This window comes from Xylocopa sonorina, chromosome 1 (genome assembly GCF_050948175.1).
Source record: "Xylocopa sonorina isolate GNS202 chromosome 1, iyXylSono1_principal, whole genome shotgun sequence".
NCBI classification, from domain to species: Eukaryota; Metazoa; Arthropoda; class Insecta; order Hymenoptera; family Apidae; genus Xylocopa; species Xylocopa sonorina.
The window spans coordinates 11,097,173-11,119,312 of NC_135193.1; the positions used below are offsets into that span (position 1 = coordinate 11,097,173).

The 22,140-nt window shown below is 50.8% G+C and overlaps 1 protein-coding gene across 6 annotated transcripts in view; it reads left to right on the top strand.

Annotated features, from left to right (window-relative positions):
- Positions 1 to 22,140, top strand: part of By (focal adhesion protein tensin) — a 134,857-nt gene that overhangs the window by 33,493 nt on the left and 79,224 nt on the right. For all 6 annotated transcript variants that reach the window (XM_076906044.1, XM_076906035.1, XM_076906029.1 and 3 more), the window contains exons 2-3: positions 15,497 to 15,605; positions 16,050 to 16,087. In XM_076906044.1, coding sequence (XP_076762159.1) covers positions 15,497 to 15,605; positions 16,050 to 16,087 — 147 coding nt within the window. The remainder of the gene's footprint in view (positions 1 to 15,496; positions 15,606 to 16,049; positions 16,088 to 22,140) is intronic.

Below are 22,140 nucleotides of genomic sequence, written 5' to 3' on the forward strand. Positions count from 1 at the left end.
GCAGCCAGCGGAGCTAAACCGCGAGCAGAATTTATTTCGTAAATCAGCCGTGTAGAATCGACGAAACACGACGCGCAGCTTAATGCGCCGCGTGAAATTTACGATCTCCGCCGTCCCGAGCGTTTTCGAACGTGGACGAGGAGGAAAAAAGGAACGAAGCGGAGGGGAGCTGAAACAAAATACATTTCGACACGTCGACGCGGCAGTTCCCTCTGTTTGCTTTTCGCTGTTTCTAGCCTGTCGTCGTAACGTGTCATTTTCCCGCGTGGCCACGGGGCCTCGAGAGCTCGCATCCGAGAGGATCGATAATACGCGGTTGCAGCGTCGCGGGACATGAAATTGCTTTTACTTCGTCGACGACACGCGATGACCCACTCTTAGGGGACTCTGGCTCGCTAATCTTCCATTCGGGGGCTAATTATCTTCGACCAACACGTAATACCCCTGCCGAGGTACGGGCCCGTCCGCGAGTCACGTGGCGCTAATAATGCCGGAAACGTGTCCCTGAAGAATCGCCAGGGAACGGTTCTCCGAGGACACGTTGCGTGACTCGATCTTTCGACGATCGAGCGTGGGTTGGACCGTTTCTGTTCTGTTCTTCGAGGTCCTGGGAATATTTATTGCGAGACAAATCGGCCCGATACACGCATCCCTTGAGATTCCTCCTTTTTCTTCGCGCAGAATACATTCCGCGACCTCTACACACCGTTTTCGTACCGATTCGCATACCCATTGGTAAATCGCGGCGTTAGATACCCGCGTTCATAATGGAATGGCACCAAAACGGAGAACTGGTACACAATCAACATTATTCTCCCGCGCATGGCGTTACGCTTCGCATGCCGAAAAACACGTTGCTCCGGTCCAATCACGCTAATGGCGGCGAAAAGAATGAGGCTGCTGGTGTTCGAAACTCGTTACTGGCGAACGACGGAAACCATTCGGTGGCAACAGCGATATCACTGCCTTCCATTTATTACCATAATGCTTATTTAATTACAACACTGGTAATAATCCCTATTATTCGCGATGGAACCGCGCCTGGCGGTGATTCGCCGAAAAGAGACAACGTCTCCGACGATGCCCATGTCACTTTAATGGATCCGCTTAACGAGACGAATTACGAATGGCCGTTGTTGCCGCTGGACCGAAAATTGTTCGGGGACCGTGTTGTCCTGTCGATCATTACCGAGTGACAGGCCGATTTATAAGCTGAACCCGACAATCGGGAGGTCGGAAATTCGCCAGACGATCAATAGCGTCGGATCGTCCATCATTACCTGGGTCCATTCGAACCAAATCACGCGTTTATGAAAAATATGGACGTGTCATAAGATAGGGAGTCGATCGTTAGTGAAAAATTGGTAATAAACGCGAGCAAGTAGTCCGATTCTGGCGATCTCGCGAATGCAATCGTGCGGTAGCAAAGCGCGATGAGAAGCGATGGCCAGTAGATAGAGTCGTTTCCACTTGGACGACCGCGCAGTGGATGCAGCCGCGTCCAACAGACAGCCGCAAGTAGATACAGCCATTGGCCACGCGTATGCGTTAACGTAGACAGTGGAATCAGAATCACTGCTCGCGTTTCTGCCAGCAACGTATCTACTGATAACATAATGGCTCGCAATTATAATGGCCATTATAATTAATTCAGTTTAATTTTCGTTTCAAGTGGACCGCTTTCTTCCCGCACAATGCGGTCCAATTGATCGATTCACCGAATAATTTAACTCCAGATCGGTCGAACTTGTCGAGAGTTATAAGTTTCATTCATCAGTGACAATCAGAGTCGTTTCGTAATTCCGCCTTCACCACCTCCGCGTGATTCAATCATCATCCGTCGGAAGGGTATTGGTTAATTCACTTAATTTCGCGGCTATCGATCGATCATCGACATTTCGCTGCGCGCCGTTATTGCACGTTCCGTGAGAAATTCACGGCGATCACCATTACGGAAGACGGTGTCGACGGTTCCGTTTAAAACGGTGATTTACGGGACGCAATCAATATCGTTCGGTGCTCCGTTAGGGATCCGCGTGACGATAGAACAGCGCGCGCTCCTAACCAGTCCCTGACAATGAGCGTTTATTCAGCATCTCGAAGCATCCGCGGGTCCTTGAACTCTCGTTTATCCGGCTGGTTTACGCGGATCAGCGGTGAGATCGACCCAGTTTTAATTTGTACCAATTAGCCGGAACAACGAGAACGCGGCTTACGAGCCGACGGCATCGGCTCAACGAAATAGTTACGAGGTCGTGACTGGCTGTGTCGAGCCTGTTCGTGACTGGCCGCGGTGTATTTCTCAATTTCAACCGCTGTGGCTGGGGCTCTTCAATTCAATTAGCTGGCTCGCGTCAAACTTGCCGCTGCGCCCGCGTCGATGGACGCTTGGTTAAAGCTGCGCCACGATCGAGGAACTTGCGAGCCGGTGTTTCATCGCGCGTCGCGTAATTGGTGTCGTGGCTTTGCGTCGAACTCGCGCAAGGGCTAAAACAGAAATTTTGTTCGACAAATTAAAAAGCAGAAACGTTCTCTGCGCGGCATCTTCTTGCTTCGACGACTGCTTCGAGCGTGTACGCAAGAGCAATGAAAGAGGCAGCGGTGGAAAGGAAGGCGGTGGGTCCGAATATGGGACACTGCAATTACGCGGAACGCAAGTATTATTACGTTACATAACCGACCGAGCATAGGCACGTCACGATTGTCTGACTTACGATTTTCCATGGATAAACACTGCCAGAGAACCGGTGAATTAACTTCCCAGACGTATCATCAATTTTTACGATACGGAGAATGTTATGCGTTTTGCAATAAAGATACCTCGAAAATTAGCCCGAGAAAATGACCCAGTATCGGCCATTTTGGATGCAGAAAGAACCGTAGCGCTCGTACAATGCAAAACTCCAAAGAGAAACTCGTTAAAACATCGTTACGAATCTATTGATCGTCTCGATGAGAAATCCGTCGGGATATTACCTGCGTTCTTAATTACCGTCATCCCTGATCGGTTGTCACGTATTAATCTTTAATTAACGCAGCGTGCCGCGATGGCCGTGATCAATCCGAGACTCTGGCGTGCGTCAAACGCGTCGAAAATGGCTGACACTGTACGCGTACAAGTTGCGTAACCCTTGCCCGAGTGTGCAACTATGCGAAACGATCTCTCGACAGATGCGTGGCTTCATCGCCAATGATTGGTATGTCCCGCAAGCCACGTGACGACGTGAGTAACCCATGGGTGCGTACGTGAATCGTTTTCTGAATGGCCGCCGGTGGCTGCCGAGTCGAAAGATCGCGGCAGCTGTCCGTGGTGTAAGTTTATCGAACCTTGAAACGTCGAACGAGAACGACGCGCGATTCGTTCGATGTCCGCAGGAAAGTCCTCGCCGACTCGTTCGCCGTTCGCAATTAGATCGGTGTAGAAAATTCGCGCGCACAGTTACGGACCAATGGTGTACCGTAAGCGGCTGCGATGACTGAAGACGAACGTTTTACATTCCTCGCGAGAGAAATAACGCTCCGCGTTCAACGAACGCGGCGGATTTTCATTGTTCCCCCCTCGCGATACACGGATGACGATCCAGATGCGATTAATCAAGATCGTGCTCAATTTCCTCGCATCGAGCAGTTTCGCGCGAAACGCTCGTGAGTCATGCAAGAAGCTCCTCGCTAGAACGTTCTATCTTTCGAGACCGAATCGGTCTAACGACCGGAAGCGCCGCGTATCCAGGATCTCCGCGCGACGGTATACACGGGCAATTAATCGAGATCTAAAACGCTTAGTCCTTGACTCGAATCCGCTTTAGCGTGTTTCACGCCTCGCGTCTTCTATCGTACCACGTCGACAGCCTTGATACGTTCCTCGTTCGTTTCTTTTTCCACCCGTAATACCAAGAAATAATCTAGAACGATTGGTAAAATCGGACAAGCTTCCTCTCCTTCCCTTATCTCTCTCTCTCTCTCCTTGTTCGTAGATCGCTACGAAACGTCCACTCTCGCGCGATGTCTGTCCGCGTCAAACGTCCAGCCGTGTCCAATCGACTTAAGCACCGTGCACGAAGTGTACGATATGTAAATACACAGAAGGGCGGGGAAAGAAAGCGCCCCAGGGAGGAAAAGGGGGGCTATGGGGGGGAAGTAATCGCATCAAATTGCATTACACGCCACGGTCGATGGACGTCGCGACGTTACGTCCGATCTAGATGCAATAAAACAATCGTTAATTGTCAGAAAAAAAAGAGTGGAGATCGGAGAGAATCGAGGAGGAGAGATGCAGGGGTTCGTTGATCCTCTTTGTCACGTCCCAGTTACGTTATCCACGCTTGACTGTAATCCCGTCAACGTAAAAAATACCCGCGCACGGTGCAAGTACAGCTATTTGAAAATCGACATCCGATCGAGGGACACTTGTAATTTTAATCATTTTCTGCGATTTAATTCACGGTTACTTCGAGTCCCCGCGTCTCTAAGTACCTTTAATTAGACAAGTTCGGTACGCTCGATTTGCCACGATTACGAGCCGCCAATCGAGCGCCGGTTTTCCACCATGTGCCTCCGTCCGTTTTCGCGAGCCGATTTTCTTTGTATCGCGACCGCTCGGGACACGGTTCATTACCCAAAAGCCTAAGGACGCGGAGGGGAAAAAAGTTGCGTCGGTTAAAACGATCTTGCCCGGTCGTATCGAGATTGGGCAAGCGACGGTTAGGAAAATTCGAATCGCTCGCTGCCGCTTTACTCTGTCATTATCCTACTTTTGTTCTACGTACACGCGTGGGACATTCTTGCGCGGTTGGATCGAAAATATATTCAATTCGATCCGAGGCCAGAGAGCGTTTATCGTAGTAACCGCGCGAGAACGAGACGAGATTCGCTCGCGGGCCTTTCGTCTCATTGACAGCGGGGTAAAAATCGGCGCTCGCAGCGCGCTGAATGACTGGCCAGTGTTTGCTCAAGCGCCGCTCTAATCACGCGGATGCCGGAACGATTTTACGAGAAAGGGAGACTAATAATAAAGGAAACTCGAGAGAACGTATAACGTTTCTGAATCGCGACCGCAGAAAACCTGGCGGAACTCGATAAATCGCCACTGAAATTGTAGATGGTAATGATGTTTTTCAACTCGAAGCGGAGTGCGCCCGGTTTTTATCTCTGTTTAGAGGCTGGCGGAGAGTTGAAGGCGCCTTTTCCGAGGCCAACCTTTCCCGGCTTACTACTCGACGAGACGCTCCCTCGTGACGACGTTATTAAAACATCTCGCGATGTCGCGAGCGCGTAACGTCTGATTACAAGATCTCGCCAGCAGCTTGGTCGCGATTCGGTTCACGGTTCGGTGCCAGATGGGTCTAGTTCGCGCGAGCAAAGTGGCAGTCGCTCGCGGGACACGAAGGGGTTGCGGAACGCGCGTAGGCCCGCTGGTAGATAACGCTGCGGCTGATTTAATTAACGATAAGTAATTACGGAGCCAGTGTTACTTAATTGTAAGTCCAGAGTGCATTATTTTCGTATCACGCCGGAAATTACACATGTAGCTCTATTACGATTAGAATCGACCCGACTCGTTCCGCGTGCTTTACATCTCTCATTAAACTTCTCTGTCGATGGAAAGCGACGAAAAAGAGAATCGCCTCGCTGGAAAATAATACCAGCCTCTCCGTCGCGAGTATCCGTTCTATTCGACTCTGCTTTCGGTGTGTAATAATATATAATTTTCGAAAGATCAGAAGGTAATAAGAATTCATTTGATAGAAATCGAATTGAAAAAAGGAATAGGTACGTGGTGGTTTTTTTTTCTTGATCATTCGTCGGCAGACGAGTATCCGCGCGAAACGTCGGTCTTAAACGCCGCTTACCAGGTGAAATTGCCAGGCAATTGCCCGTCAATCGTTTGTTTCACACTGTCCCGCGAGAATAAACCTGGTAATCGAGACTCACGCGAGCGGGATCGAAATCGTTCGAGTGTAATAACACGGCGGTCGACTAACCGCCGTCGTTATCCGAGGGAACAGCTGTTTCGCGCCGGTTGGTCACGAGCGTTTGCCAAGAACTCGGGGGGAACGTTTCACGTGAAAACTGGGGAAGTGGAGCGGCCGCCTGGGACCCCGGAAGACAAGGGCCGGCGACGAGACGGGAATCATAAAGCGTTTCTTTCTCTTCGGAGCCGTGAATAACGCGTCCCTTCAAGTGGCACTCGACCAAAGTGTACGGACGGAACGAGCGTCGCGTCGCTCAGAAATAGAGGGAAACTCTGTTCGTACGACGGGACGCGAGCCTTTTAGCGCGTGGAGTCGTGTCGAGCGCGGAAATCGATGGAAGAAACGAGAGAGTCTCTCGTCTCGCGTTTACCTTGATCACGGACGGAAAAGAAATCGGAGCAAGAACTTCTATTCGATCTACCGTTACTCTTATACAATACATGCTGCTGGCCTGTAAATTGCTGGGTACACGTGCAAGAGTTCCGAATAAAATCGCTGATCGAATAAAAAGCTAGCTCGTTCAGCCAGGAATAGATTTGTAATTAGCGCATTCCTTCGATTCGTCCACTGATTTATTAAGTGCCCGATGAATTATGGTCGGGCGTGTACGTTGCTGCGCTCGATCTCGTTGCGTGCCGTTTCGCGGAACGTTTTATTACCGCTTCTTCTCGCACTGTTCAACTCGCGGTGTATAAAAAGCGGAGGTCTTGCGAGCTGCCCCAGTTCGATGGTCCCTTGTCGGGCCTCTTGAACGAAACTACCGACTTAATTCATCCCGTGCCCCGTTCCCAAGTGAAATGGAAACTGTTTGCGAGTCAGTCCTATCCGTGGCGCTTTTTGTCGCTGGCCCGCGTGATGTAATACGGGTAAATCATTTTCTTATCCGACAGAATTATCTTAATAGGCGAATTCCGATCGTACGAAGTCGAGCAGAGGGATCGGTCTGGCGAAGTTTATTTTTCTCCAACGATCCACTGGTATCTTTAATCGGCCGTGGTCTCGTTTGAAAGAAACTTGAGCAGTATTCGGGTCACGGAAAGGAGGAAATAATTAAAAAGCACTCTTTTTATCCCGTCATTTAAATCGATTGTTTTGAGCAGTTTCGGTATCTAGGCCACGCGCAAATGGCAAGAACGAATTAAAAACTACCCGCTACTAAAGAATCCATTTTTTATTCCCGTCGTTGGAACGAATTTTTTCCCCTGTCTTTTCTCTTAACCATCTTCAGCGTCGTGCTGAAAATATGACGGGTGAGCGGACGAGACCGTACAGACGTAAGCTGTCGTAAATCAAACCGAGCCGCGGCGTAAAAATGACGAGCGTTTCTGAAACAAACGACTTATTGGCCACCACGAGGGACGACGCGGCACGGTCTTTGTCCGGGCGTAGAAATGGCGTCCGTGGCCGCGCGGTATCGTCGTCAGCTCGTCCACGGATAAATTCCAAAGACGACGTCGAGGGCGTCTGTAACGAAGGGCCCGCGGAAGATTTATACGCAACCTTCCTCCCATATGCGCGTGACCGAACCGGGATTATGATATTTCCAAGTAACCACACACGCCCCACGCGGGGACACGTGTGCGCCGCGCGGCGTCTTTTTCTTCACGGCGTGTTCCCGACCACCATTTACGGATAGACGAAAGTTTAGGGGCGATAGAACGCGATAGATGGAGTATTAATACTGGTCGTCGTAAACTTGTTGCTGTTCAACTCATCTTGGCCGTGGAGAGCGGTATAATATCTTCATTCTTCGATTTACATCGGTGTAACGTGTCGTTTACGTTCGACTCGAGGGGTCGTAAAAGAAGGTAGAAATTGTAACGACACAGAGAATGTCCGGTCTATTTATTTAAAATAAATTTCCGTCGTTACGCGTATCATTTTTACGGCCGAAGAATGCGGACAGAAATTATTATCGCTCGTTTCTCTGTTAAACGAAAACCGTTTCTCTATTACCGTCGAGATCGAACTCTATCGGCCGTCTGGCATAAATTCAAGGCATCGCAATCCTCCGCGGATTCATTCCCTTTCCACGCGGCCATTGGTATGGAGTTTTATGTATACGGCTCGTTTGATTCGCGACGCGCGATAAATTTGCATTCGCCTCGATACGTACCCGTAAAAAAGGGCTCGTAATAACGTCGAATTTATATATAGGCGGTTGCCGTGGCACGGCGCGCCACCCCTTTTTTCCCTATTAGAAATACGCGACGGGTGGATTTCACGGATCGAGATTTAGGTGTCGCCCGTTGCTTTCGCGCGGCATTTTTCAACGCGGACCGGTGAACGCTGGCTTATTGGCCCGGTTCATTCCGGCGCGCGGATAACCGTACCGCTCGGAGGTAGATCGAGCCGGGCAGGGAAATCACGATCGGTCGAATAATCCCGGCCCGTTTGTCATCGTTAGATAAAACCACGGGACGAGGGATCCGTACCGCTTCCAGATGGGATTACAGGCAAATCGAGTAATAGTTTCGAAGCGGAGGGAATCTTCTCTCTTCTCCCTCTGTCTCTCCCTCGAGCGAAATCGAACAATGGCTTTGCTCGATTTACTTCTGCCATTGGACTGCGACCGCTCCTCTCCGTCTGCGAACCTTCTTTTCCCCTTTATCTTTCATGTGGGTCGCGACGGTGGTGCGCTATCGCCATTATGGCACCGATAGCGGTGACGAAACAGTGTTCAACGCTCGGTGCATTCCTCTCGATCGTTTCCGACATTGTAAAAATAAGAATGATTTTTATATATATATGTGTGTATAAAAGGTGCGAAATGATCGATTAAAATTGTGGAATAAGACGGGGAACCACTGTGAATGCAAACGGAAAGGATGGCTCACAAGCAACGGGCAATGGCTACGCCGTAAGTTCGCCCATGGCAACAGGATCGACTATTCGTCGAGCGTCAAGGAGACGCGCGAATTCCTATCTTTCCGCGGAGGGAAATACTTGGAGCACCGATTCGGGAGTTTCTCACAGTCGGCCGTGACGAACGACGAACACATTTGTGCCGTGACAGTACGATCGCGGCGAAGAAAAAGCACGCGATAGCGAGAGAGGAAGCGTGGCGATGTCGAGGCTTATCTCGGTACCACGACCGCGTGTTCGAGTGACTTTGAACGATTGGCCGTTCGTTCTGCGAGAGCCGGACAGAAAGTCGATTAATTCGAGTGTTCACGCTGCGAGCGCCTTCTTTTCGCGTTATCTAAATCTACCACGGTTCTTCCGACAACTGAAGCCAAGAGACCTACTCCCCTCTCCCCTTTAAACCTTCGATCGGCACCTTCGATCCGCGTATGGATCTCGTATAAATTCCTCCATCGAGTCGGTGCTCGCGACGAATCGTTCAGCGGCGAGTGGTGTGATTTTGCGAGGAAAAATGAAAAAAACCACGCGCCACAGCCAACGAAGGATCGTCGACGACCGCTTGGCACTCCCACGCCGAAAGTGCGACGACGAGCAGGGAACCGGTTGCATCGCCGCGGCGGCGATACGGGAAGATAGAGGGCACCGACAGTGCTCGTCGTCATTCCGCGTTTTATCCGCGATGCTGATTCGTCCGTGGGGCATCCGTGTTGCACGTGCAACGTAATCTCGCGGCGGTGTGTCAAGTACACCGTTGCCCTGTTATCGGCGTGTATCTGGATCCTTCAACAAGATCTACCCCTCGCTGCTCCTAAGCCCGCGCAGAGATGCACGATCCTCCGGTTGCCTTGCGATTCGAGTCCCGGTGTCAATAATATATCTCCGGTTGCATCGTGCCCGCAGGACGAAAAAAATCCCTATTCGCGTAAGAGGAGATTTTAATCGACCCCTCGCGGAGAGGAGGAGACGCGAGGGTACAGCGGCGGCAACCCAGAGGAACGTTAACGGTGGTCTATCTCGTCACGAGAGAAATCGTTTCTATTCGCGGGTCTTCCTCCGTCGAGCAGGAAGGATGATCGATGGAGAGAAGTTGTTGCCTTTACGCGGATATCGATCTTTCGATGCGAGGTGGATAAGTCGCTGGTTAGCTTTTCCTTTTGACCCAAGTGTCGGACGTGGTTATGTTAATTCAATCGTGTCCCAAGGGGGGCTCTTACGATTCTTGTTAGTACTAAATTTGCCAACTTTACGTGGCGTTCTCTTGTTGGAGAAATCGTAATAATTTTCAGAAATTGATACTGATCGTAAAAGATACGCGATAAAATAAGCGATCACGTGGTCGTGCACTACTCGCAGTTCGTTCGATGGGACCGACAGCAGCAGCGTGTGGTATCGGTATCGAGTCGAACGACGATTCTACCCCTAAACTCTTCCTCGTTTCCAAGCGTGCGCTCCCGCATAAAACAGGGCACCGCGATATCCGTTCGAAAGGTTTTCGTTCGGGCGAATTCTTCTCCGTAGACAGGCCACAAAGCGAGCACGTAGCCAAGCAGAATCGCGAACTGTTCGCTACTCCCGCGAGCAGAGAACTATAACTCAGAAAAGTCGGAGTCGCGGGTCTGAGCATCGGCATTCCGGGCGCGGCTCTCGAATAAAAAACAGGGTAGAGAGAGCTGAAATAAAAGTGAGGGGGAGGAGCGAGAGATGGGTACGGTCCTGATTGGTAATCCTCGGTGCCAACGGGCCGATAAATCCTCGGGAGGAACGGAACCGATGGAGACAGACGATATTTCGAGGACGGGAGAGGATCGTGGTGGTGCTCGATCGACGAAAAGCAGCGTCGATGCACGTGCGAACGAGTGCCGAAAATTTATTCGCGGCGAGCCTGGTGCTCGAATAAATTTCCATTCGATGCTGGTACCCGAAGGATTCTGGTCAACGCCCGACTACGCGCGTCTAAATTCCGCAGCCGGAATTCCTGGGATCGTTGTTCGACGAACGATCGTCGCTCGTTTAAATTGTGCGGTAATTTTTGAAAAATCTCGCGGGCAACCTTTTGGGGATGTCGCGGAAAGAAGAGCATCCCCGCGCGAGCCTCCAGCTGGTAAACGAAAGAGAACTCGTAACGCGAGTTTCTTCGCGCGCGACAAGCTCTCGCGATTCGTGTTTCATTAAATTACCACGGTGCTCAAACACAGATCTCGAATTCTTCGCCACTTCAAAGCTGACGGAGAGCGCACGGTTCTGCAGTTTGTTAGAGCGCGCGCTGCGAGGCTCGCTGCGCCGAGTGCCGCTCCGATAATTCATCCTCCCTTCCTTCCATCTCGTTCACCGTTTCCACGGCCGTTGATGCCGCGGCTTCGTTGCACGCACGACTTCCAAGCCGGGGTAACGCGATCGTCGAGATGTTTTTCGCGGAAGCGCGGTGGGATTTAAAGCCATCGTCCCTGCGGATCGACGTTCTCCGCTGCACAAGCCTCCTCCTATGCGCGCTCTATCATCCGCGCAAAGATGTTGTCATTCGAGGCATTAGCCTCGTTTATATTCTTCTTTTCTCTCCGCGTCGCTTCTATCGCGTTAGACCACCCCGGCAAATCGTATTTCAACTCGATCGACCGGCGTGCACTGCCGCGCTTCTTCTCCTTCATCTTCTTCTTCTTCTTCTTCCTCTTCTTCTTCTTCATCTTCTTCGTCTTCTCCTTCTTCCTTCTCGTTTTTCCTCTCTGCCGCTATGCATCTCCTATTCGCGATTCATCGACAGTGGTCCCCTTGTAATGACTTCGCGACGCGCTCGTTCTCCTTTTTCCGCGTCGATAAATTTGTATTTACGGTCTGTTCGAAGATGCACACTAGTATTCGGAGCTCTTGTTCCTTTATCGCACGATCGATGGTAGGTACGCGTCTATTCAATCCCCGCGCGTTTCTTCCTTAATTCTTCTCTGTTCGCGATACGTTCAGATGTATCACTATTCTATAGAGAAACAGACATTTTTTCTGTCATCCGCATGGCCAAAAACTGCGAAACATTTCAGTCAGCTGGTACAGCTTCCGAGACATCCCCCGAAAACCTTCACCCAGACGTCATTATCATCCCCAGACAGAAAGGATCCGCCTCGCTGTATGACGTTTCCCGTGCGTCATCGAACCAAGCCGGAGTATCTGGCTCCATTGATGGATGGATAAAAACATCGCTTTGAGAGACAGACAGAAAGGCGTACAGCGAGACACGCGCTCGCGAAACACCCTAGGGGAAAAACAGCCATATCTCTCTCTCTCTCTCTCTCTCTTTCTCTCTTTTTGTAGGTATGTACACGCGGTTAATGCCGGGCAAAGTGTACCGGCTCAAAGCGCGCAAACGCAACTCGACAAAGCCATCTCTGTTCGAACGCTCGTCCTACCTCCGCAGCGACGCTCCTTTCTCCTCTATCCAGAGAGATGCCTGCCTTTGCGGTAGAAAACCGTTCGCGAACCAGAGACGAACGCGCATCGTCCCGAGGACGGGACGCACTTGATTCCACTCGAGTCGGTACCCCGCGGGGAACTTTGAACCCGCCTCAACTTGATCCCAGACCCACGGTTCGAGTGTATCGGCGCGCTCCCTCGCCCAACGCCGCGCGACTCTGCCCCGTTCCCGTTAATTAACAACTCGCGGTGGAAATTGAGCCGGATATCTGCTCCTCTTGGTCGATCTCGATCAGTCCCGCAGTGTCTCTGTAGTAGCGTGGCTGCAACAATGCGATATCTTCCTTTGCGCGAGAGGGAGAATCACAGAGGGGCTAAACGATCCCTGCTGTGTTCCTCGTGCCTCTATCGCGTCCTCGCGCTTCCTCTTTGTCGACGTCCACGGAATTCGATTTTCGGTAAAAGCTATTCGATTAGGTCTCGTCGACGTATATCCGGTAGGCAAAACGGTTTGGCAAAGGATCGTTTCGGGTCGGTGTTGTTCGAGTTGAAATTGTTTCGTTTCCGCGTGCCATTTCGGATACGAACCGTGAACAGCGTCACAGGGAGAAAGAAATTTCAATTCTTCGCCTGTATTTCCGTACAGCGATGGCGGTGGGTACGATCACGAGTGTCGAGCAATTAAAATTCCAGGTAGTCGTACGCGTCCTTTATATTCCTCTCCGCCAAGTACTCGTCTCGGCTCTCGGAATTAAATAAAATTTCATCCTCGTTTATCAGACCGTGGCGGATAGACAGCGAAGGCAGAAAAGTGCGTATCGTTTTTGTCAAGCTCGAACGTTGGAACGGATAAATGATCGTTGCGAACGCGAACGCGGTAATTAAGTAGTGTCAGGACCCCGTGGCAGCGTCAATTAGTGGCCGATCAAAAAGATGTAATACGTATTTCGTCAAAGATCGATTAGCTGGATAACGAACGAAATTATTCAATCGGCTAGATAATTCCCATCGTAATTAATCATCTTCCATTAAGCGCGCACGCGGAACGAACAATTTTAGCCAACACTTAACTTCGGTCCACGGTATGAAATTTCAAAATCACGGACACGTCGAACGGAATTTTATAAAATGTCCCTCGTACGTCCCGTGCCATTCGCGATTAATCAATCCATCGTACGATCGAGTGAACGATTCCGACAAATGCACGACTGTACGTCCGTCGAACGATCTGATATACAGGGACGCGCGATTCATTGTTCCATAACGAAAACGAAAGAGAGGAGAGAACGCGAGGAAGAATGGAAGCTACCCGGGTACGTTTACGATGACAGGGAGAGAACGCAGCGAGCTTTTGCATACAGTGACCAATAAGGAAGCTCGTTCTTCCGCCTCCGTGGTTTGGCGAGCGCATTTGTCCAGCCGCAGTTATTCAACCGGCGGCTCGTTGCTGCCCGATAAAACTGATAATTACGAAATATTACGGTCCCTTAATGGCTCGGTATTTTACAATCTATGCCGGCGGCCTCGGTGCAGGCGCGACTATGGCGCGGCCGTGGCAAACTTCGCAGCGATAAAGCGAACAGCGAACCGCGGCGCAGCGTGTTTGGCTTCCATTCGACGGCATTATCGGTAAGTTTGGTGGGTATTATCGCGTGGGTACGTTTCGCGAAACACCGTAACTGCCTCTCGAAACTCGCGTCGAGTCGGTCGCCGGACCAGATCCACTGGTGCCGCGATCGATCAACCGATGGGAGAAGAGTTTCACCGCGATAAGGAAAAGCACCGGGGAATGCGCGCGGAATGCTAGGCCGATGTTGCGTGCGGTTTGGTATTGGGTTAATTGCGGGCTGCGTGAAAACCAACGACACAGAAGTATCCCTCGTAATTATCATTCCTTGGAAATCGATAGAACGGACGGTGGAATCTCGTTGCTCTTAAGCGTGCTCGTAAATTCGTGTTTTATTTACCTACGGGGGATCTCGGCTCAACTCGAATCACTTTCCGTTTTAGATCGAGTACGTTTAGGAGTTAACCGGTCGAACTGAATTCCTTAGGGGAAATTAAATCGATACGATCCTCTGAACAGAAAAACTGAAGCCGATCGTGGAAGTTTTGCGAACCGTTCGCCTGCGATTATCCTCGCATGTTCCCGTTGAAACGGGATAGTCCAAGGGGAAGAAAGAACAATGAAGTATGCATCTGCATCGAGCATTCGCTCGTTTCCCAACGCACGTAGCGCACGTTTTCGTTTGTTTATTTAAAACAGACTCCCCTGGCCTCCTCTTAAATCGCGAACGCGGCGGTGGTCTGACCATGCCGTTCCTGTTCCCCTTGCGCGCATTCCACCACGGCGCGCTCGGACGATCGAACTTGCCGATCGAAATGAATGGCGTATAATCCGTGGAAATGCACGACGAGCGGCTCCTCTTCTTCGACGCGGTATCGTCGGTCACGATCGAATTCCCTCGAAAGCCGATTGAATTATCCGCCGCTGCGAGAGGAATCGTCAAACAGCCGTCCCCGGCAGACGACGCGACGCGACGCGGGGCGGCGAAATCTGGCACGGATCCACGTATTGTTTCCCGCGAATTTACCAGCCACGATCGGCGACGAAAGCGCGGGTGAAAGGTGGTTCTTCCCGTTCGCTCGATGTGTCCGCTGTTTCGCGAGGTACGAGGCGAGCCGTTGCGTGCTTGTAATCGGAACCCGCGCATCGCGGGTTTCGCGAACCCTCGAGGCGGTTATTCGCGCATAACTCGGCGTACCCTCTCCTGGGATCGCGCGCTCGCTCGTCTGCAGCACGTTGTTAACAGATCGAGCCAACAGTCGCGCGCTATCTCGCGACGAGCAAGCTTTTCCTCGCTGCTCAACAGCGCTTTCCTTAACGAACGTCGCGTTTCTTCGAGAGGAACGCGTTCAAGTCTAACTGCGCGCGGTTCAGTTCGCTGTGCACCAGCTGACTCATGAATAATAATTTCGAGTGGAGGAAAGAGGTTTTTGCCGGGGCGAAGGCAGCGTTGAACAGGCGTTTCATTTAGGCCGTCTAGACCTCATTGAAGTTAACCAGTGAAGAGGTCCTTATCCGCTAATTAAACTCGGGGAAAAGAAAGGATGCACGGGAAAAGAGGCATGGGAGCGTTGTCTACTCGCGCTCTGCCCGCTCGATAGACGGATCTCGAATGCGACTTTCCGTCCTACTTGCCACCGGAAGAAACGATCGATTCAATTAACCCTGTTTTCTTTCCTTCGATTGATTTCAGAGCGACTTCGAGCCGCAATGTCACGTGTTCCGTACGAAGCAGTTGCGTAAGCCGCGTCCGTGCCATTTGTGCCATCAGGCGGTGATCAAACAGGCGTCGTGCTGCAGAGGTGAGTCGATAAGTTCATTCCCTGCGGCTCTGGCTGCTACGGTGGTGGCCTGAAAGGGTTACGTCGGTAGTTCTGTCGGAGCTGTGCACGGTAAAAAAGGCGCGGAGCTCTGTGACGGTAAAAAGGCCAGGGAATTTTGAACGTCCGTCGAGTTCTCGAGTTATCTAATCTCTTTATCGGGCGTCTTTACGCGCCACGAGATATTTTATAATTTATCGGTAATTATTTTAATTAAATTCACGAGTTTACGAGAATAGAGATCGTGCGGAACGAATGTCTGTCTGCGTAACTTCACGTTTTTATAACTTTGTACTACGGCTTTGCACTTGTATGCGCGTTTATTTTAGTTTGTTTTATCTTTTCCCTCGAGAAACTATCGGGGAAACCTGTGCGGAGGAAACAAAACTGCCATCAACATCTTCTCTCTTTTTCTTTTCGTTTCAGTGTGCAAATACATCTGCCACAAGAGCTGCGAGGACAAGGTGAGTTGAAGCCCGCGCACCCTCTTCGCACCTTCCCGTACGATTCCGAACGAACAAGCGGCAATTAGACCGTCCTCGACACCGTCATTTCTCGCGAATTAGTGTACACTATCGCGCGGCGTCTTCTCGGAAACTTTGTGACAGAGTGGATACCCCGAAGAGCCCTCGGCTCGTACACGAAGAGGCACTTCGTAGCCAGCGCCGTGCCGTGCCTCGTACTTCCTGGTACTCAAACAAATCTCCCGTGCCTCGAACACGTCCAACAAAACGTTCTCGAACGAGCGTACGACCGCGCTGCTGGCCATCGATCGCTATTCATCGGGAATTTTTACGGTGAAACGGTGAATTTATCGCGCGCGTCTCCGATACGTAGCTCGCGAGCGTACCGGAAGCGATTAACAGAAAAAAGAAAAGAACAGCAACCCTACGAAGAGAGATCCCACTAGGTAGATGCATCTTAATTCGAGCACGCCACCAATGGCGAGACGTCGAGACTCTCGGTTCCCCGAAGTCTTTGTCGATGCGACGAAGACACGCCAGGTCCCACCGGGTTCTACCATCGCGCGGTACGTTCGCGCGGTAGGCTAGACAGAGTCGGTTCAGGCGTGTGCGAAACACACGGTGTGGGTTCAGTCACCGGGCAGGGCACGAGCCTTACTTACCTTACCTTCTTCGTATCTTCAAGTGCTCCCGTGTCACACTCTCGCGATTACACACGTACACACACACACACACACAGGGCCGCGCGCGTGGATTAGTCGCACGCATACGCACCACGGACGCGAGGCGTAGTCGACGGAAGGATGGACACGCTGGACGCCGCGGTGAACGCGGCTCAGACGGTAGGAGAGCACGACTTTCTTCTGTAACCGAGGTGAGACGTCGTTTGTTACGAAGGTTTTGCGGCGCATCGCGAGCAAAACGGTCGGCTCGAGCCCTTTGATACGTCTATTTCGACGATGGAACGCTTCCATTATCCGGGGTGGTAGAAGTCCGTGTTCCGTTCGGATCTCGTTCAGGGCCGAGTCGCGTCGGTGAAAGTAGCACCGGAATCGAATACGCGTCTTCGCGCGTATTTAACGTTTTACGACTCGAAAACGTGTTACACATCGCACGACAGGCTTGTTCGTCGCGCGCAACTTTGTTGCGTCGAGAGCGCGCAGCCTCTCGCGGGCAATTAGCCCTCGAATCTGGTACGACATTTCGGTGGTCGTGGAAAAATAGAGGGTCACGTGGAAGGTATTTTATAAATTTAATTAGCTGGTCCCGTTTGGGTGGGCTTATTGGCACGATCGGGAAAGAGAGCCGATCGGCGCTTTCTACGAGTATATCCAATCGAACCGCGCGGGGTCGAAAAAGTTTACAATTCCAGTCTAATTGGTAACCCGTGAGGCATTTCCCGATATTAACGAGCAGAAACATCGAGGCTAATGGGAGATGTACGATCAGATACGCGGCACCCTACGAGTTATCGAATCATCGATCTTCTTCCTGCTCTATGATCCGGTGGATCGGCTGGCGATTTAGGCTTATTAAGGTTCACGGGCCACGAGGCGAACGCTCGATGCCCTTTCACGGTGGCACAAACGCAGCCGATCCGTTCCGCTCGTACAGAGGAATTCCGCATAGGTCACGTTCGTTCTGGACATTTTTGAAATTCGAGACAGCGCGCGGTTCCTTCGACGGGTAGTCGTCGCATGCTAGCGTCATCTCGAATTCTCCGTTCGTGGTATCGCGGAACATTAGCCTCCTGCGCGACAGAATGATGTAATTTTTCACTCCCACGGTACCAAGAAGCATTCGTCATTTTCTATATACCCTAACCACCGAGCGTTTTTCTCACGTTACGCCGCGTCCGTCTAATAACTTCTCGATTTTAATTTCGCCGGCGGTAAAAATTTTGTACGTCCACGGCATTCCATTGGGAATTGGCTGGCGACTGCCTCGCCACTGTCTAGAGTCCGTAACTATATAACGCTACTGTGTACACGGACAAGCAATGCATCACGTCGCCAATCTCGCGAGATACGCGACGGTATGCGCAAGAAGGTATCGATATCATCGTTTAGCCATAACGCCATTCCTCCTGGAATGCCGGGAACGGCCGGAGGCTGAGCACCGCTGGAACCAGCTAACGAACGACATCGTTCTTCGAATATGGCGAGGCCAGATGTTTCCTTGACATCGAAGGTCGCGGCAGCTCTTCCCTTTCTTTCTTTGCGCGTCGCTTTCCCGTGCTAAATCCACACCGAAACTGGAGCTCGTGCCACATACTACGTCCGCTGGGTCTAGCCGTCCTAGAATTCTCTAACGTCATTACCTTGCCAAACATCGAAGCTGGCCAACGATTCGGGTCAGCGAACGTTCCCAAACTTCGCTAATTTCCGATCAAACGACCCCTTCTAACGTTGCTGTGGCTGGTCTCCAAAGTCCGTACAGGGTGGACCGTGAATAGCTTGCAAATGTTCCGAGGAAGCGAGTTAGGTCCGAAAATTTCCCAGAAATTTTCAACCGCGTACGGTTATCGTCCACTCGCGCGGTTCACCCTGTGCCCAGCGGACAACGTCGCAATGATCCTCGTTCCACGCGCGCGGTCACCATTATGGCGAACTGGTAGCCAGGAAGAGCTAGGAAGAGGGAGGAGTCCCGGGAACACCGAGCCGAACGACCAAGCCCTTTTAGCGGGTCGAGTCTCCGGGTCTGCGAGCACCGGTAGATGCGAGCGAGCGAGAAGTGCATCGACCGTCCACCGTTACGAACCGTGGTCACCATCTCGTCCTCGCCAAGTACGAAACCAGCGGCTACCATACCTGGTGGCAGGCACACGGCGCGCATCGCCACCTCGGCCTTCCAACGCTGTAAACAGCCGGCAAGAACCGGGGAAACCAGACGGTGGGATAACGTTTGGTCCCGCTTTCCTTCGCTATTCCCTTCTGCGCATCGATCGACGAGATGCGCCCAGGTGCGATCGTCGATATTAAGCAGCTCGACGCTCCTTTGCTGCGGCCGCGTAAGCCGCGCGGCGTCTAATGAACGGGGAAGAAGACAGGTCCGCGAAAAGAAGATTTTGTTGGGAGGGGAGGGATAGGATTCGGGGTGGAAGCGTAGAGGGAGAGAGAGAGAGAGAGAGGAAAGTCGAGAAGGAATTTTCAAAGCGAAGAATAGCATCTAAGGGAAAGCAGTTCAGGATTGCTGGTGCCGCCATTGTTTCCAGGGACAGGCATCTCCAGCTTGGCTGTGCGCCTCTGATACATCCTCTTTATCTTTCTTTCTCTTTATTTTCGTTCGCGACGTTGCGAGCTGCGCGAGCTGATGCATCATCAGCAGCTCGGATATGATCCGTCTTGATACCCTTGTTCGTGATGAATGCAGGATTGTTGGATGGTGTTGATTTAAGAAACAGAGATGAATAGGAAGCCGCGGCGAAGGATGGTTGATTAAGGGGAACGCGTGGAGTAGGTGTAAAAGGTAATTGGAATTTCTGCGCGCGATCCCGATGAACTCCTATCAAGATCCTGATTGCGCGCCTCAGCTTGAATAAGAATTAATTTGCATCGAATTTAAATAGCCAGCCGCGCTTGGGAACTCGGTACAATTCCGAGGTAAAACATTAATTACGATTCCACTTTTTACTTTTTTTTCGGGGCGTAGATAAGTCCGGTAAAGCGTCGTCTTATTCCACTGCGGGGATGGTTGATTAGAGAAAATGCACGAGGAAAGATTTCGAAGGAAATGAGAATTTCTCTGCGCATAATCCGCACGAGTTTCGCTTTGAATTTAGTATACGAAATGGAGTGGAATCAAGGGGAATCGAACAGCGTATTACTCGCGGAATATGGATACGTAAACGTTATTGCGCAAAGTAAGATATAAATAAACGACCCTCGATTTTAGCCGTGTCCGACGGAGTATTTTCAAGGCGGACCTGTGTCTGACGCAGCGCCGTCCCTTTCCACTTACATTTTCAAGAGCAAGCGGGTCTCGCAATCGCGCGCATACGTTTCGGAATCGCGGAAGGAAAATCGATGGGATCGCGTGCGAGGGGCTGTAACGGGATTCGGAGCGGGGTCGTGGCTATTGATCGAGCGAGGAGGGAACGGATCGAACGACGGAGGATCGGGCCGCGATGGCGCGAGACAAGACGCCGCGGATAAAGGTGGCGAGCGAAAAGAAGGCCTCGCGACGTCCTGACATTGACTCGGCGGGTCTTACGAGCACCGGCTAATGACTAATAACCTCGGTGATTGAGCGGCGTGCCGCGAGCTTGTCGCGAAAGTAGGCAGAATTTACGAGGACACGCTCGCCCGTGTCCTTCTCCCATTGATTTATCGCCATTATGCAAGGAATTACCCCTCGGTTGCTTGTTCCTTGACTCCGTTCAACGCGCGACACGCTAACGTTCAATTCTACGGCTGGGTCGTTGACTTCTTCGTATTAAAACGACAACATATCCCCCGCGAGACTGTTTCCTTTATCAGCAATCGCTACGATACGCCGTTGATATTAGCGAATACCTCGAATAATAATTTCTTTTATCAACAAATGGGAACCTTACGCGTACCCTCGATTAATAGTAACCATATCTCGGATTATCGTTGCAGTTCATGCGAGTAACAGCGTCAGTGCTTAATAGGAGCGACCCATTTCTGTGTCAATTAACCGTAGAGGGACCATATCTAACCGAGAGAGTCTTTCAGCTGGTTACATTATAATCCGCACGCGTTTGTCCCGGCGTGAAATAAAGCACGCGCGACACAGGGTTTCAATCAGCTTTCGCGAATATCCAATTTTCACCCATGTCTGAAGTCACCCATTCATACACGGTTGTCTTCGGAACTCGCCTCAGCTCCGAGACAGTTGCACCTACTTGGTGTTTTTATTCATCGATTTTATTGTTACATATTTTTCTTATTTCATTTTATTGTTACATATTCTTTTTATATTTTATTGATATACATTCTATTACAATACTTTATTGATACACTTTGCACAGTACACAAAACCACTTGTCACTTTCTTCTTCACTATTTATTTGTCTCTCGATGCAATCTTCCTTGTGGTTCCTTGAGGAAGATTGTGGTTTTTTTGTGGGGGGTTATTTCCAGGCCTGGAGGGGTTCAGGGGTTAGGGCGCAAAGGGCTAGGGTATCGCAAGGGTTCAGTCGCTAGAGGGTAGTCATAGGCTGGGGATCACAGCCAGGGCAGGGGATGAGCAACGGGGGATCAGCAACGGGGTTACCATTACGAACATATGCATCTGAAGGATTTCGCCTGAACGAAATCTAGATGCATCAAAAAAGAGGCGATAGTTCCTCGCTCCTGCGAGGAGTATCGCCTAATCTTAGGTGCGAACGTTCCCCTTATATGCACTATGGTGTCAACTATCGCTTGCGAGAAAGATCAATTGTCTTAGCCACCTGGCGGCCACGAGATTAATTATGCGGGCCACTGTCCGCGGTTTTCGATCTAATGCAGTAGTAGTGGGTGTTATGCGCCAGACGCTAGACGTGCGGCGCGTAGCTGCATAAACTTCATTTAAGGATTACGAGATAAAGAGTACAAATTCGATACTTTCATCTGGATACAGAATATTTTCATTATTCGTATCAAATGAAGGGAGCATCTATCATGTACGGAAACATATAATTAGCATACCAATTGTATAGTATATCTTTTTCAATAAGTTGCATATCCCTTTAAATTCCATTTCGGATGAGCAGACGGGGTGATACGTTACCCTCATCAAGGGCTTTGGTAGCAATGAACTATATACTTAAATTACTGTACTGGGTTCATTGCTGGCTGATTAGGCGTATTCCAATCCCTGCCTCGAGGGAGGTCGTGCCTGGGTGTCATCGGCGGTACCTGGTCACGTTAAACATCTCATGGACGTGAAAATTCGTCAAACGATACTGGTGGATGTAGTTGTAATAGATTCCTATGGGTTAGCTTTACTTGTTTTTGAGCTCGCATAAGGGGAGGGTTCGCTTCGATGGAAGGGTTACATCCCAAAGGATGTCGATAGCTTCTCGCTCGCTTCGTTCGTGTCGCGTC